The sequence below is a fragment of the Hemitrygon akajei genome, chromosome 4, assembly GCF_048418815.1.
Source record: "Hemitrygon akajei chromosome 4, sHemAka1.3, whole genome shotgun sequence".
NCBI lineage: Eukaryota > Metazoa > Chordata > Chondrichthyes > Myliobatiformes > Dasyatidae > Hemitrygon > Hemitrygon akajei.
Window position 1 is genome coordinate 66,722,329 of NC_133127.1, and position 14,728 is coordinate 66,737,056.

General features: G+C 38.8%; 1 protein-coding gene and 1 long non-coding RNA gene across 12 annotated transcripts in view; one reads left to right on the plus strand and one right to left on the minus strand.

The window, feature by feature from the left end:
* Window positions 1-220: 220 nt before the first annotated feature.
* inpp4b (inositol polyphosphate-4-phosphatase type II B) overlaps window positions 221-14,728 on the minus strand; it is an 801,341-nt gene continuing 786,833 nt past the window's right edge. For 4 of the 11 annotated variants that reach the window (XM_073042765.1, XM_073042762.1, XM_073042767.1 and 1 more), the window contains one exon: window positions 1,692-3,996. In XM_073042765.1, coding sequence (XP_072898866.1) covers window positions 3,828-3,996 — 169 coding nt within the window. In that variant the 3' untranslated portion in view covers window positions 1,692-3,827. Of the gene's footprint in view, window positions 1,660-1,690; window positions 3,997-14,728 lie in introns of those variants that run through there. The other 7 variants (XM_073042761.1, XM_073042759.1, XM_073042764.1 and 4 more) reach the window with 3 other exon arrangements.
* LOC140726415 (uncharacterized) overlaps window positions 9,990-14,728 on the plus strand; it is a 51,346-nt gene continuing 46,607 nt past the window's right edge. Inside the window, exon 1 of the long non-coding RNA XR_012098629.1 lies at window positions 9,990-10,124. This is a non-coding gene — a long non-coding RNA (uncharacterized lncRNA). The remainder of the gene's footprint in view (window positions 10,125-14,728) is intronic.

Below are 14,728 nucleotides of genomic sequence, written 5' to 3' on the forward strand. Positions count from 1 at the left end.
GAGATATTATATCTATCTTCGGTGTAAAAAACAATTTGTTAGAAACAATATACCTAATGTCCCCATTCTAACATTTTACTGCAATGAAAATGGGTGTGTTCTTTTTGTATGCCTTAATCTCAACTGTTTGAGTCCTTGGGTGGCAGCCCAGTTTCTGGGATATTACTTTTGTACTAAACTATTTAGTTAACCTCCAAATCCAAAAGATTGCTCTTAAAAATGATCTATAAAGAGAATTAGGTTTATTTGGACTAACAGTTAAATTCACCAAATCTTGCTTTTTGCAGTTGCTTTGACTGCAGTGATCAACGGAACAGAAAAACACCAGTTTTACAAGATCACCTTGTCATGCACAAAAATAACATCTTTTTGAATCAACATTGTATTATTGATTGCAATAAATAGGTTATACTGACAGTTGGATAGAGAATGATAACTTCTCACCAGCTCCAACTTTATTTCTCCAGAGGCACTAATTTTCATTATTTTCCTGAAGATTTTGCTCTTTTTCCTGGATACTTACAGATAGCTTCTTTAAGTATCACAACCCACATCTGCTTGGTTCTTTAATTACAATGCTGTATGAGCAGCATAAATATCAATTGATTTAAAATGTTTGAGGACCTCAAGAAAGCTAATATATGTAAGGTTATTTAAAAACATTACAATACCCTTTGTTTAATCTGTGTCTTGTGTGATTGTAGAGTTGCCTATTTTTACTCCACAGAATTCAGTATTATAATAATGCAGATTTTCTGCATGTTTTACAGCTGTTATATAAAAGGGATATGTAAATTTAAAATGCTGTAATAGTTTTTAATGTATTTAAATAGTTTTTTAGTTAGTAAACGTATTTCTGATGTTAATATGTAAGTGTCAGTTTGATGGCTATGTTTAATCTTACACACATTATAACATGTCCATTTTATACCTATTCCTTTTAGGAACATGATGTACTGTTTAGTGAACAGGAAAATGTTTTGGCACAAACACCAGCAGTAATACAGTAATTCTTCAAATCACATAGTCCCAATCTTGCACTTGAATTGGGTTGAATAATTTCAAACATCTAGCAGTATGCATTTGCTTGTGTTACAAAACATTTTTAAAAAGTTCTTATTTCTCAATGGCAATCCTGAAAAATAGAAACATGACTGTGGACAATAACCTGTTGTAACAAGAGCACCCAGTTCCAAACATATCAAATCAAAGAATAGCCATTTAATATATTATTAACAGGGGTATTGCTTTTTGAAAAGATCTGCAAACAGCTCAATATGCTAGTGTTCTTTGTACAACATTAACAAGGAAAAAAATGGCAAGGTCCTTCAAACAAAATTATTGCCAAGGGCTATGTACAATTTCCATTTGTTTAGACATAAATATGATTACCAATATGAGTAATATAAATTGACAGCAGATAAATCACTCAGTCAAAAAAATAGATAAATTACTCACTTTGTCTACATGAAGCTAATAAACACGTGATTTTTTTTTGTAAACTATATGTTTACAAATAAAATTGCTTAAGTGTCTGCTTTTCCATATGTCCCATCTGGTGGCCTGTAATATTTTGGGAATGCCATCAGCTGAATTGCGTTGAATGCATATTTCCTGCATTTTATATTCTTCTGCGCATTTTCTATCCGACATCCTTCTCTGGTGAAAAGGAAAGAAAAACATAATACCACAAGAGAAAAGGAAACAAATAGTTTCATTTATTAAACTTTTGCTGTAACATTTTCAATAATTAAAAATAACTGCATAATCATCTACATTTATTTAACACAGGTGATGATACATCTTACACACGTCAATCCATAGGGCAGGCCAAAAATAACCAACTGTTCACTGAAGTATTAAGGTTAGTGTTAAATATATACATTATTTAATTTTGCAGCAAAAACATTGCAAAAATCAAAACAGTCACAGCTGCTTTACTTCAGAATTCAAACCATCAATAATCTGAACTGCATGTTCCTGATTAAATATTCTTGTCTAAGAAATCATTGGCATAAACTTTGCCTTATTCCCCATTTGGATATGTTAGGGGCAGCTGGGAACAATTGTGTAGTCATGTGCTCTGCAGTGGATCATGAAAACTGTGAATGATATGCCTGCGAATGATATTTGGCCAAATCGAAGGAAAGAAATACCAAATTTAACAGTATGTGCCTGCATTTAACCTTTCAGTCTTACTATGTTATCATAGGATTATTGTTTATATTTTCAGAAGTCGAAGTATTTCAGTGTCGTTTTCATGAACTCACTACTCTGAGAGTATGGGATCTAAGACCATTTTGGTTTGTCTCCTGACTATATGTATGGTAAAGCAGGTACACTACATATGGACAGAATAGATGCTCAAATATTATATGAAATCTAGATGCTCTGAATAGCTCTCTGTCATCTGATACAATGACAAATTAGGATGCACATTTAAGCATTTTGTTTAATGTAGGCTGCATTACAAAATTATGCTAATGCACACAATGATGCCACTTTTCAATCAAATGAACCTCTCAATATGCACCTGCGGCTGATCCATTAACAATTATTGATGTCATTTTCACTTGGAGTTCTGGTAGCACCTGCCGCAGATGGAAACCTCATCAATATGATGAAGAGGGTTTAGGCTCTAAAATATTCACATTGCGTAACATCACGTAAACGTCTTCTGGCTTCCCTGCCTGGACTTGTTCTCTCATTAATGTGATGTGGCTGTCTCAGACTCCTCCAGCGCTCATCTAGTTAGGGAACATTACCAAGAGGGACTCCAATGTAATCCCCTGAAACAAGATGCCCTTCTTGCCCACTGACAATCTTGTTACAAACTTTGGCTTTGGGTAAGAGAACAATTTGGAAATAAGGTTCAGGAGTTTAAAATAACCCGGCTGCTTTTGTGTACTTGACACATGCTATGGTTTCCACACTGCTTCCATGGTTATGATGACTGCAGCCATCTTAGCAAGAATAGAGGCCATAAAATGTACAAAGTATCAGCCAGGTTAACTGACTCTTACTGGAAATTGGACTTTTTTTTTAGCAATTCATTAAACAAAACAGATAGTCTTCTCTTTCACTTTATATCAAATATGTAAATTATTTCACAAACAAGAGAAAATCTGCAGATGCTGGAAATCCAAGCAAAACACACAAAATGCTGGAAGAACTCAGCAGACCAGGCAGCATCGATGGAAAAAATGTACAGTCAACTTTTTGGGATGAGTCCTGCCGAAACATTGACTGTACTTTTTTTTCCCATGGATGCTGCCTGGCCTACTGAGTTCCTCCAGCATTTTATGTGTGTTGCATGTAAATTACAGTATTTGCTAATTTATTCAAAGTACCTGTGAAATCCAATTCTGATTCTTGTTTCTAAACCTATAAACACATATCATTTTCAATTAGCTACATTTTTTAAATTTAGGACTGCCCTTGACAGATTTCTGACCAAAAATATAGCATGACTTTATACATTTACATGTGTTTCATAATTTTTTTCTCTAAGAAAAGAAATACCTTTTACAATTACAGTGTTCACCCGTCTAACAGAACAGATCAGGATTTTATGTAAAACACTTGAAAATAAATCTTACACAATGCATAACTTGGTCTGGAAGAAACAAATTGCTACAAAATAAGCATTGAAATCATTACTGCAAAGACAGTGAAATAAATTAAGTAACTCAGAACAATCTTCCAAACATGGTGTACAATTGTTTTAGACTTACAAACAAGTTGGTTCTTTTACAAAGCAAGTTATATAGAGCTACATGAATACATTGTCAAGTGTTAGTTACAAAATGATGTGGTAAACGAGTGCATTATTGATATTTGGCCAAGAGTAGAGCGAGACTCAGTATGAGCCACACCACCAACAAGTGGGAACTGACAAGCAGCAAAGCGACAGGATAGAAGTGACTTGAAGATGGTCTGTTATCACAGTCTGTCTCAGGATCATCCGCGTCATTCATTGTTTCCTTGCCATTACTGCTGTTAGTCAGTGAGGAAGGCCAGTAACGCATAGCAAAAAAGTGAAAAGAAAACAAATGTTACTTCAAGATTGTTCAGGTTAGTTTGATACGGTCATTCATTTTGTTACAGGAACCACATGCTAAGAAGCAGAAGGGGGAAAGAAAACAAAAGCTTGAAAAGATCAAGAAGAGCATGAAGGGTAAACTGAGAATGAGAAGCGTGACAAAAACATGAACACGCGTTTTGGGTCAAATAAAAATCATTACTAGTGCACCTTCTCCTAACTCCTACTGGGATGAGGTCACTTGCCCAGCAACCAGTACCTGAGCATCCACTGGCTGAATCCATACATGCACAAAGGGTTTGCGGAGTTTATGCCCCCGACGACAATTCAAATAAGTGGAACATGCAGCTATCATGCATAGGGCATTTAATGGAGATTCAGAGAGACTGCAGATGGTGGAACCTGGAGCAATGCACAAGTCTCTGGAGGAACTTAACTGGTCAGGCAGCATCTATGGAGAGACTGTTGACATTTGGGTTGAGACCCTTCATTTTAGATCCATAAACGTTGGCTGTCTATTTCTATTCCTGACCCACTGAGTTCCTCCAGTATTTTGTGTGCTGCTCACGGTGCGTTTAATGCCACTGACCAAGGATGAATTTCCAGGCAAGTTTTACTCAACTAATTTTGCATTCAGTAGTACGGCATTAAGGGGTACAACAGGTAGTCAGCCTGTATTGTGCTCAACATATACACACACACACACACACACACACACGTTTAAATGTTTTTCAGTGAAGGTTCATACAAGCTGACAATGGACTGGAGCTTTTTTATTTAAAGTGCTTTCATCTTTACTTTGGAAGTCTGAAGATACGATTGTTTAAAGCTTTGTACTGAAAGCAAAAATGAGAGCAAAATATGGACCAGAAGTTCACATCTGCCACAAACTGCAGAGATGGAGAAAGGGAAGACTAAGGGGTATTTGTATCTCTTCTGGAGACAACTACTGAAAAGAAATTGTCCTATACATTCTGAGATCCTACAAGGCAGAGTCCATCAGAGTCTACGGACATTGCACATAATTGAACTATGAAACTAGATGAACTGAACCAGTCAATAACTTTAATCCTGTTACTGAGAAAGGGCTAGCTCACTGAAAACTAGTTCTAATGTTAAAGGCAATTTGCAATTATCAAGAGATAAAGCAGAGGGTGAGAGGCATATTTACTGAACTGATTATATTACAAAGGGCAACAGCACATGGGGCATTATATAAAGGGGAAGCAAAGGTGTAATTTTGCAACACTTGTGAATTGCTGGTATGGGACTTCAGATAAAGGCACAATTAGGAATGTGCTGGCTATTCCACAAAGGCAGGAGTAGCACTAAACACGGGTGGTTCCAATAGACCAGGAGTTCCCATCCTTTCTTATGCTATGGACCCCTACCATTAACCAAGGGGTCCATGAACCCCAGGTTAGGAACTCCTGCAATAGACTGATGAAATCAACAGCAGAAACTGACAAGAGTAGTGAACTACATTCAAAACCATGGAGGAGTCAAGAGAACCATGCGGGATGAAATAGGAAAAACGTAACCACAAAACAAATTCTCAGTGACTAAGACTAAGTAGTTTAAGAACCATTATCATGCAATGAAATGAAAAGCCAGGATGACATAATCTAGTGTTCTGCTAGATTTACGCATATACAGTATAAAATATACACATATACATGAGCAAAGTTTCTTTGTTAGAAATGTTTAAACTAATTACAATTCAAACAAAACATATTTATTTTCCAGGGAATTGTGAGGGGAAAGAAGGCATATGTGTGTGCTGATAGAGGGTTTGGGGGGTGGGGTAGAAATTAGGACTTGTCTGCTATGCAAAGAAAACACAGTTAAAAACACTAGTCTCTGGTAGCCAACCAGAAAAGGCCCTCTTTATTCCCATTCTTTGCCTCCTGGCAACAGGCTAATACTCCTATTCATGCTAATATCTTTCCTTTAATACCATGGGCTCTTGTTAAGCTGCCTCACTTGTGGCAGCTTGTCTAAGGTCTTCTGAAAATCCAAGTAAACAGCATCTACTGGTTCTCCTTTGTCTATCTTGCCTGTTATTTCCTCAAAGATTCCAACAGAAAACCATGCTGGCTTCGGCCTACTTTATCATGCGCCTCCATGCTCCCCAAAAACCTCATCCTTAATAATGGACTCCAGCATTTTACCAACCACTGAAGATAGGCTAATTGGTCCATAATTTTCCTTTCTTCTACCTCCTTCTCTTCTTAGACAGTGGAGTAACATTGGCCAGTCCTCAGGTACCATTCCAGAATCTGGTGATTCTTGAAAAATCATTATTAGTGCCTCCACAATCTCTTCAGCTGCCTCTTTCAGAACACTGAGGTGTAGTCCAGGTGATCTATCTTCCTTAAGACCTTTCGGTTTTGTAAGCACCTTCTCCTTAGTAATAGCAATTGTACTCACTTCTGCCCCTGACACTCTCAAATTTCTGGAATACTGCCAATGTCTTCCATGGCAAAATACATGAGTTCATCTGGCATTTCTTTATCCCCTATTACTACCTCTCCAACATAATTTTCCAGCAGTCTTTGATCTTTCTCCATCTCAAACTAAGAAACAGATTTCACCTCTTTCGCTGCACTTATCCACCCTGACCAGAGCACCTGGCCATTTAGGCCAATGGTCATTGGTCATCATAACCATCCCCTCCCCGCCCCACAACTAGCTCAGGGCTCTGCCAGGCTCACAAATAAAACACAATGCCCATCCTGCACACTCTTCTGGATTCACTACTGTCTACAAATGTTCAGCACCTTAAGCAATTTTAGAGGCATTAACTCATTTTTAGGAATTTAGCAATTCAAGACCAGGTGCAGTATTTTGTCTAGATTAAGAATAGACTCTGTTATCCATTAGATACATCGTGCATTAGGAAACAGCAGGAAACTCACAGTGTAGAGGTGGCAAATACAGTAGACCTAGCATTGATTGTGGGAGTATAGAGCTTTTGCTTGTTCATTCAGAACTGTCTGTGGCTTTAGAGAAGGACAGCTTGCACAAGATTCAAATAGCAATTATTGGGAGATGTAGCCTGCATGTAGAGCAAACCCAGAGGATGCCATAAATACAAATGGGAAATGAAGAGATAGGAGACTGGGCAAACTAAAACGATATTGAGACCAGAGGTGGTGCCATAAGAGAAAATGGCAGTGAATATGAAGCAAAGTTAGTTGCTTGTTGTATATTTAATACTCGAGTAATCACTCCAAAAAGGATCAATAGCTACAATTTATAAATGGTTATTGAATTTACAAATGATATCTAACGATAAAATTAAAGCTGCCTGGGAAATGGAATTTCAAGAGTTACTTTCAGATAATCAATGGAGTAATCTTGTATATATATATATTGGTTGATTAAGATCTCCTGCCTGTTTAAATAATTTATTACAAGCTATATATATAATTACATGAATTCCATATGTCATCAGACTGCCATGTGATATATGCATGCCTCACTTAATGTAAATGTGAAGTTAGACCCAGATTTTGGACTCCAGGGTCTTCCTCTGAATTAGTTTAATGTTTTGAAGTTACAAAACATAACATTATTCAATGAGAACACTGATGAAACATCTGGAGCTGCAATTTTAGTCCAGTCCAGACGACCACAAGCAATGTTTTATGGTTGATGTACTTGAGAGAAGTGCTGAGAGCAACAGGAGAGTGGAGTGTGCTACTATCATAATTATTAGGGAATCCCAATGTCCTTTCACTGTGTTGGATTGCACCTGGAAGCCAACAGCATTGGATGAGAAGACCAGGAGTATGCAGATTCTGTTCATGCAGCACACCCAATGTGAAAGGGAAGATGGGCCAAATACTGTGGATGGGTCTCTTTTCCCACCAGAATCACATTCTGTGCCCAGTTTGGGACAGTCACATGAAGTTAAGAGGGAGCTGGTCAGGTAAAAGGCAAGAAGGAATTAAGTGGAAGGTATGTGCATACAAGGTTCAACAGAAATGCCATCATACTAATGAAAGAATAGATGTGACAGTAGAAATGCTGCACCGTATGGAAAAAGTGAGAAGTGTTCCAATGGCAAATACAGCAGGTAGTGTGGATTACACTGCAGAAATCTGAGAGGTTGTAGAGAGTTCTGCACTAGATGCTAATAAAGGGACATTTAAAAAATATGGCTGTTGGGACACAGTTTACAGGGGTTAAAGGAGGGGTTTCCGAAAACAACACAATGAATGGCTGTGTCGTCTTGTCGTTCATTGGAAATTTGAAAGAAAGGAGGACCAAAGCTTTAAAAAAGACACTTCTGCTTTAAGATGATGCTGGTGAAGCACAGCACTGACTTGCGATTTGCAAACAAAAGATTACTGTATTAATCACACGTTTTATTGGATAACACCACTGCAATCAATAGCCTTTTGGAGCTGAGCTGTTGAACAGCCTGCACAATCTGGCATTTTTGAGGTGGGAACTGAAGTCTTGAAGGCGCAGGATGGTTGTGGTGTGGTGCGTATGGGCCAAATTGAGGCAGCTTGGCTCAGACACGAGGCAAAAAAAACCCCCAAGGTTTGACTGATTTAAGCACTAGGCTGAATTGGAATGGTCAGGTATGGGCTGAAACAAGACGGTGGGGCTTAGGCAAGAGAGCATATCTAAGTGGCAGGGCTTGGGTCCAAGAAGAGGTCTGGCGGATTTAAGTGCCAAGCCAGGTTGAAAAGGTCAAGACTTTGGGGGTGGAGGCAAGGGTCTAGCTGCGCTGTGAGGTTTACTTGTCTCTGCGCTGAACTGAGGCTGCTGCTTGCAACTAAGGGTGCAGTGATGATGGTTTTGTGGCTGTGGACTTACTTTTGTGAACTTCAGTTCTGAATGTTATTTGTTAACTTTTATTGTTTGCAGAGTTTGTCCTTTTCTGCACATTGGGCTTTTGATGGTCTTTTTTTAAAAAAAGTGGTCTATCGAGTTTCTTTGTAAGGAGAGCAATCTCAAAGCTGTATACAGTAAACATACTTCAAACTTTGAAAACCAACAAAGGATTTCTATCTAAAAGGCACTCAACTTCAATGGCAACACAATACCAGGATGATAAATGCTTCATCAGTCACAATGATGTGACAGCTAGGAATGTGAAAACACAAATGAAAGCCTCAAAATTGGGAAGCCCAGTTTGGGATGGCATTTCACAGAGGAACCCATGTGAAATTTGTCTGGTTTGGAAAGACGAGTATGAGAATGGCAGTCCACATGGAGTTTGCCCTGGTTAAGCTAGGTAGCCCTTGGACAACAATCATCAACAGCGTCAGTTCGAGCTATATAGCTTGTTTATGACGATGTCACCTTCAACATCAAAATTGAAATAATGTACGTCTCCAAGAAAAATTAATTGCTGGTTTTGCAGCTGATTTCTTCCAGATTATTGGCAAGGAATGTTCTCCAAATAAATCCACAGAAAAAAATGTGGATCTGCCAGGTATGTGAAATTGAAATAGGTTCAGTCACACAAGCTACAAGAATATCCCAAGGAAGCAAATCAGCGTGAAATTAAGTCATAGTAACACAAAGATTGTGGCAAACAAACAAGTTCTAGGAAAATTACTCATAAACATCATCATCATTCAAAGCAGTTGAGTAAGAGGAGACAGATACACCTTCAGTGCCAAATTGACAGAGTAAATAGGCATGAAGCTATGGTAGTAAATGTAGTTGAATAGTATTAATTTATAAATTCTCAATGTAAATATGCTCACCTATCAGTTCAATGTTTCTTTTCTTTAAAAGGGAAAGATGTGTTTTTGTATGTGTACACTTGTTTGTGAATCTTGCCTTTCAGCAATAAATGTAATTATTACTTCAGGGTTGCTACTAATGAAAGAAACTATTCCAAAAACTGAATGCACTGTGCTTCAGTTCAAATTACAGTCAACAGCTGCAATAAAGAGGTGCGGTTTCTTTACGCCCCAAATCCAGATGAGCAATGCAAAAAACATTTTATACAACACTTCGGTAGTCTTGCCAAAGTGACTATGTCAAGAGACACAAGAGTACGTGATGTGGTGAACAATAAATGACTTGGCTGCTGTTGACCTTTGCATAGCAGGTGAGTGAAAATCCTATAATTATACAAAAAATGTAGAAGACCTGTCACACATTTATGCTGTCAGGTGAAGGAAGGTAACTATTAATTGTGGCATTCAGTTCATAATTGGCAGTGTTGGAATCAAATGAATAGTACTTTCTGAATGATATCCTGCTCTATGTAATTCTGAGGGACCAGCCATAACTACCGCTAGCCTGCTCACCGTTATGTTGTCCAACATGATTCACAGTAGTAATTCTGCAAGCATCGTGAGCATTGAGTCCCAAAGGCAACTCTAGTCCCAAAAATAAGATGTTAACAACTTCAGTTTCACACCAAGGAAGTTTGTGTCATTTAATGCTACTTTAATTTTACTTTAGGCTTCACACAGAGTACATTGTACATTTTGCTGTGTGGCAATATAATTGTGCCAAATAGGATCAAATGAAAGCAGATCTGTGTAGCTCCTCCAATATGGCATCCAGTATATGCTGGGGACCATGAGCAGCAGAAACATACTGTTACGTACCCGTGACACGTGACAGGTGTTGAAGCTATACTGGACTTGAGGTAATGGTCTTGTGATGGTGGAGTGACGTCATTTTCCCTCCAGTAGAGGTCATGTGACAGGTTTTTTTCACAGGGTATAAAAGGAGGACCCCTCCCTGTGAGGAGGGGCAGTTCGTGGCTGGATTTGCCATGTTGACTTCATGCCACTGCGTGATTTAATATCATGACGCAGTGTGGTTGAAAGATGGAGTTTTATTTAATGCCTAAAGTTTAAAAGGTCATTGCCAGCAGTTTCTTTATAATACTGCTAGTTGAGAATCAGTGGAGAGTGAAGATCAGAGTTCGGGAGTTAAAAGATCGAGGAAAGTCGATTTCGACGGTGAAACAGGTTCGACCTTGTTTGATCCTCATTTGGAAGGAATTCATTGACTGTGCTCGTGTTAATCCCTGTGAATAGCAGAAAGGATTGAGTACAGTTTTGTAAAGGAAAGGTCAGTGCCTTAAAGCCGTTTCATTTTCCATCTTCGTAAATTCTCCGTGGGAAAAGTAGTTCGACTGGGAATCGAAGCAAGACGACATGAAAGAGAATTTAAATCATCTTAAAAAGTCTCTCCCTTAAATGGACTGTAAGCATTTTGAACTTTTAAAATACTACTTTGAAGAACTGTTTTTGCAACATCACTTTAAGAACTGTTTAAGCTTCATTGCTTTAAGAACTGTTTAAGCTGCCGCACAACAGTGTCTACCAAGAGTGCCAAGAGAATAAGGTCTTTATCATTATGGAATCCATTCTTCAGCCAACACAATGTATTCCATGCAGTCAGTATGGCCAAAAACCAAGGCAAGGCCAAGGACTGACAATTTCAGAGCCACAGGAGTGAATACTTACTCTACAGTTCCTCCTCTCCAGTTACCAAGCTGCTCCTTGATAATTTCACAAGAACATAAGAAATAAGAGCAGGAGTAGGCCATCCGGCCCATCAAGCTGCCTTGCCATTCAATAAGATCATGGCTGATCTGTCCGTGAACTCAGCTCCATCTCCCTGCCTTTTCCCCATAACCCTTAACTTCCCTACTATGTAAAAATCTATCTAACTGTATCTTAAATATATTTAGTGAAGAAGCCTCAACTGCTTCCCTGGGCAGAGAATTCCACAGATTCACCATTCTCTGGAAAAACAGTTTCTCCTCATCTCCATCCTAAATCTTCTCCCCTAAATCTTGAGACAATGTCCCCTAGTTCTAATCTCACCTACCAATGGAAACAACTTTCCTACTTCTATCTTATCTATCCCTTTCAAAATTTTGTATGTTTCTATAAGATCCCCTCTCATTCTTCAGAATTCCAGAGAGTATAGTCCCAGGCATATAGTTCCACAGTATAATCTCTCCTCACAGGCTAGCCCCTTCATCTCTGGAATCAACCTGATGAACCTCTTCTGCACTGCCTCCAAAGCCAGTATATCCTTCCTCAAGTATGGAGACCAGAACTGCACACAGTACTCCAGGCACACATTACTGCCTCATCAATACCCTGTATAGTTGCAGCATGGCCGCCCTGCTCTTGAATTCAAACCCTCTAGCAATGAAGGCCAACATTCCATTTGCCTTTTTAATAACCTGTTGTACCTGCAAGCCAACTTTTTGCAATTCGTAAACAAGCACTCCCAAGTCTTTCTGCACAACAGCATGTGGCAATCTTTCAACACTGCATCTTGCCTACAATTAGGAAGATTGCCAGTTTACAATAAACAGAGCAATTCAAATCAAGCTGACTTGCAGCCAATCTGTCAATCGTCAGTGATGAGAAGGGTAGAGTTTAATTGTCATTCAGAAATAAATGAATACCCATGAATAAAGGCAGACAAAAGTACAACCAACAGTCGTTCACAGCACAATGCAACATTCTCCATTTCATTTAATTTTATTCTCCTATGTCTTGCATTGGTTTAACTTTCTAATAATCTTCATTTAACCTTCCAATAGCCCTTACATTTCTGTGAACCTTCAGTGTGTTAGTCTTTCCTCCTCCAAATTCTAAGTACACCCTTGCCTCAAAGATCTCTGCTTTATCTACAAACATAGAACATTACAACACACTATAGGCCCTTCAGTCTACAATGTTGTGCCAAAATTTTAACCTACTCTAAAACCCCCGCCCCCTATATAGCCCCCATTTTTTTATCATCCATGTGCCTATCTGAGTTTCTTAAATGCCCCTAATGTATCTGTCTCTACCACAGCCCATAGCAATGCTTTTCATGCACCCATCACTCTCTGTACAAAAAAAAATATGCCTCTGACATCCTCCCCACATTTCTCTCCAATCATTTTAAAACTATGCTCCTTGTATTAGCCATTCCCACCCTGGGGAAAAGCTTCAGGCTATGTAGGATTAATTTTGGTTTCACTGAGTGGAAGACAGGAAATGTTGAATGACAATCCATTTTCATCCATTTTGTTCAACATCCAATTCCACAAAAGCTCATTAGTGATTAAATAAATCTATATACATAAAAACTCATCCTCAATTACTCAGCATAGTAAATGTGTAAACACAGAAAATAGGTGCAGGAGTAGGCCATTCGGCCCTTCGAGCCTGCACCGCCATTCAGTATGATCATGGCTGATCATACAACTCAGAACCCTGTACCTGCTTTCTCTCCATACCCCCTGATCCCTTTAGCCACAAGGGCCATATCTAACTTCCTCTTAAATATAGCCAATGAACTGGTCTCAACTGTTTCCTGTAGCAGAGAATTCCACAGATTCACCACTCTCTGTGTGAAAGTTTTTCCTCATCTTGGTCCTAAAAGGCTTCCCCTTTATCCTTAAACTGTGACCCCTCATTCTGGACTTCCCCAACATTGGAAACAATCTTCCTGCATCTAGCCTGTCCAATCCCTTTAGAATTTTATACATTTCAAGAAGATCCCCCCTCAATCTTCTAAATTCCAGCGAGTATAAGCCTAGTCGATACAGTCTTTCTTCATATGAAAGTCCTGCCATCCCAGGAATCAATCTGGTGAACCTTCTTTATACTCCCTCTATGGAAAGAATGTTTTTCCTCAGATTAGGGGACCAAAACTGCCCACAATACTCCAGCTGTGGTCTCACCAAGGCCTTGTACAACTGCAGTAGAACCTCCCTGCTCCTGTACTCGAATCCTCTTGCTATGAATGCCATCATACCATTTGCCTTTTTCACCGCCTGTTGTACCTACATGCCCACTTTCAATGACTGGTGTACAATGACACCTAGGTCTCGTTGCACCTCCCCTTTTCCTAATCGGCCAATTCTCTATCCACATCAATACCATACCCCCAGTACAGTGTGCTTTAAGTTTGCAAAAAAGCCTTTTGAAAATCCAAATATACCACATCCACTGGTTCTCTCCTATCCACTCTACTAGCTACATCCTCAAAAAATTCTATAAAGATTCGTCAGACATGATTTTCCTTTCACAAATCCATGCTGACTTTGTCCAATGATTTCACCTCTTTCCAAATGTGCTGTTATCTCATCTTTGATAACCGACTCTAGCATTTTCCCTACCACCGATGTCAGGCTAAACAGTTTATAATTCCCCGGTTTCTCTCTCCCTCCTTTTTTAAAAAGTGGGGTTACATTAGCCACCCTCTAATCCTCAGGAACTAATCCAGAATCTAAGGAGTTTTGAAAAATTATCACTAATGCATCCACTATTTCTTGGGCTACTTCCTTAAGCACTCTGGGATGCAGACCATCTGGCCCTGGGGATTTATCTGCCTTTAATCCCTTCAATTTACCTAACACCACTTCCCTACTAACATGTATTTCCCTCAGTTCCTCCATCTCACTAGACCCTCAGTCCCCTACTATTTCCGGAAGATTATTTATGTCCTCCTTAGTGAAGACAGAACCAAAGTAGTTATTCAATTGGTCTGCCATGTCTTTGTTCCCTATGATCAATTCACCTGTTTCTGACTGTAAGGGACCTACATTTGTCTGAACCAATCTTTTTCTTTTCACATATCTATAAAAGCTTTTACAGTCAGTTTTTATGTTCCCTGCCAGCTTTCTTTCATAATCTTTTTTCATAAAAGGCATTCCATAAAAGGCTAATGAATGGTAAA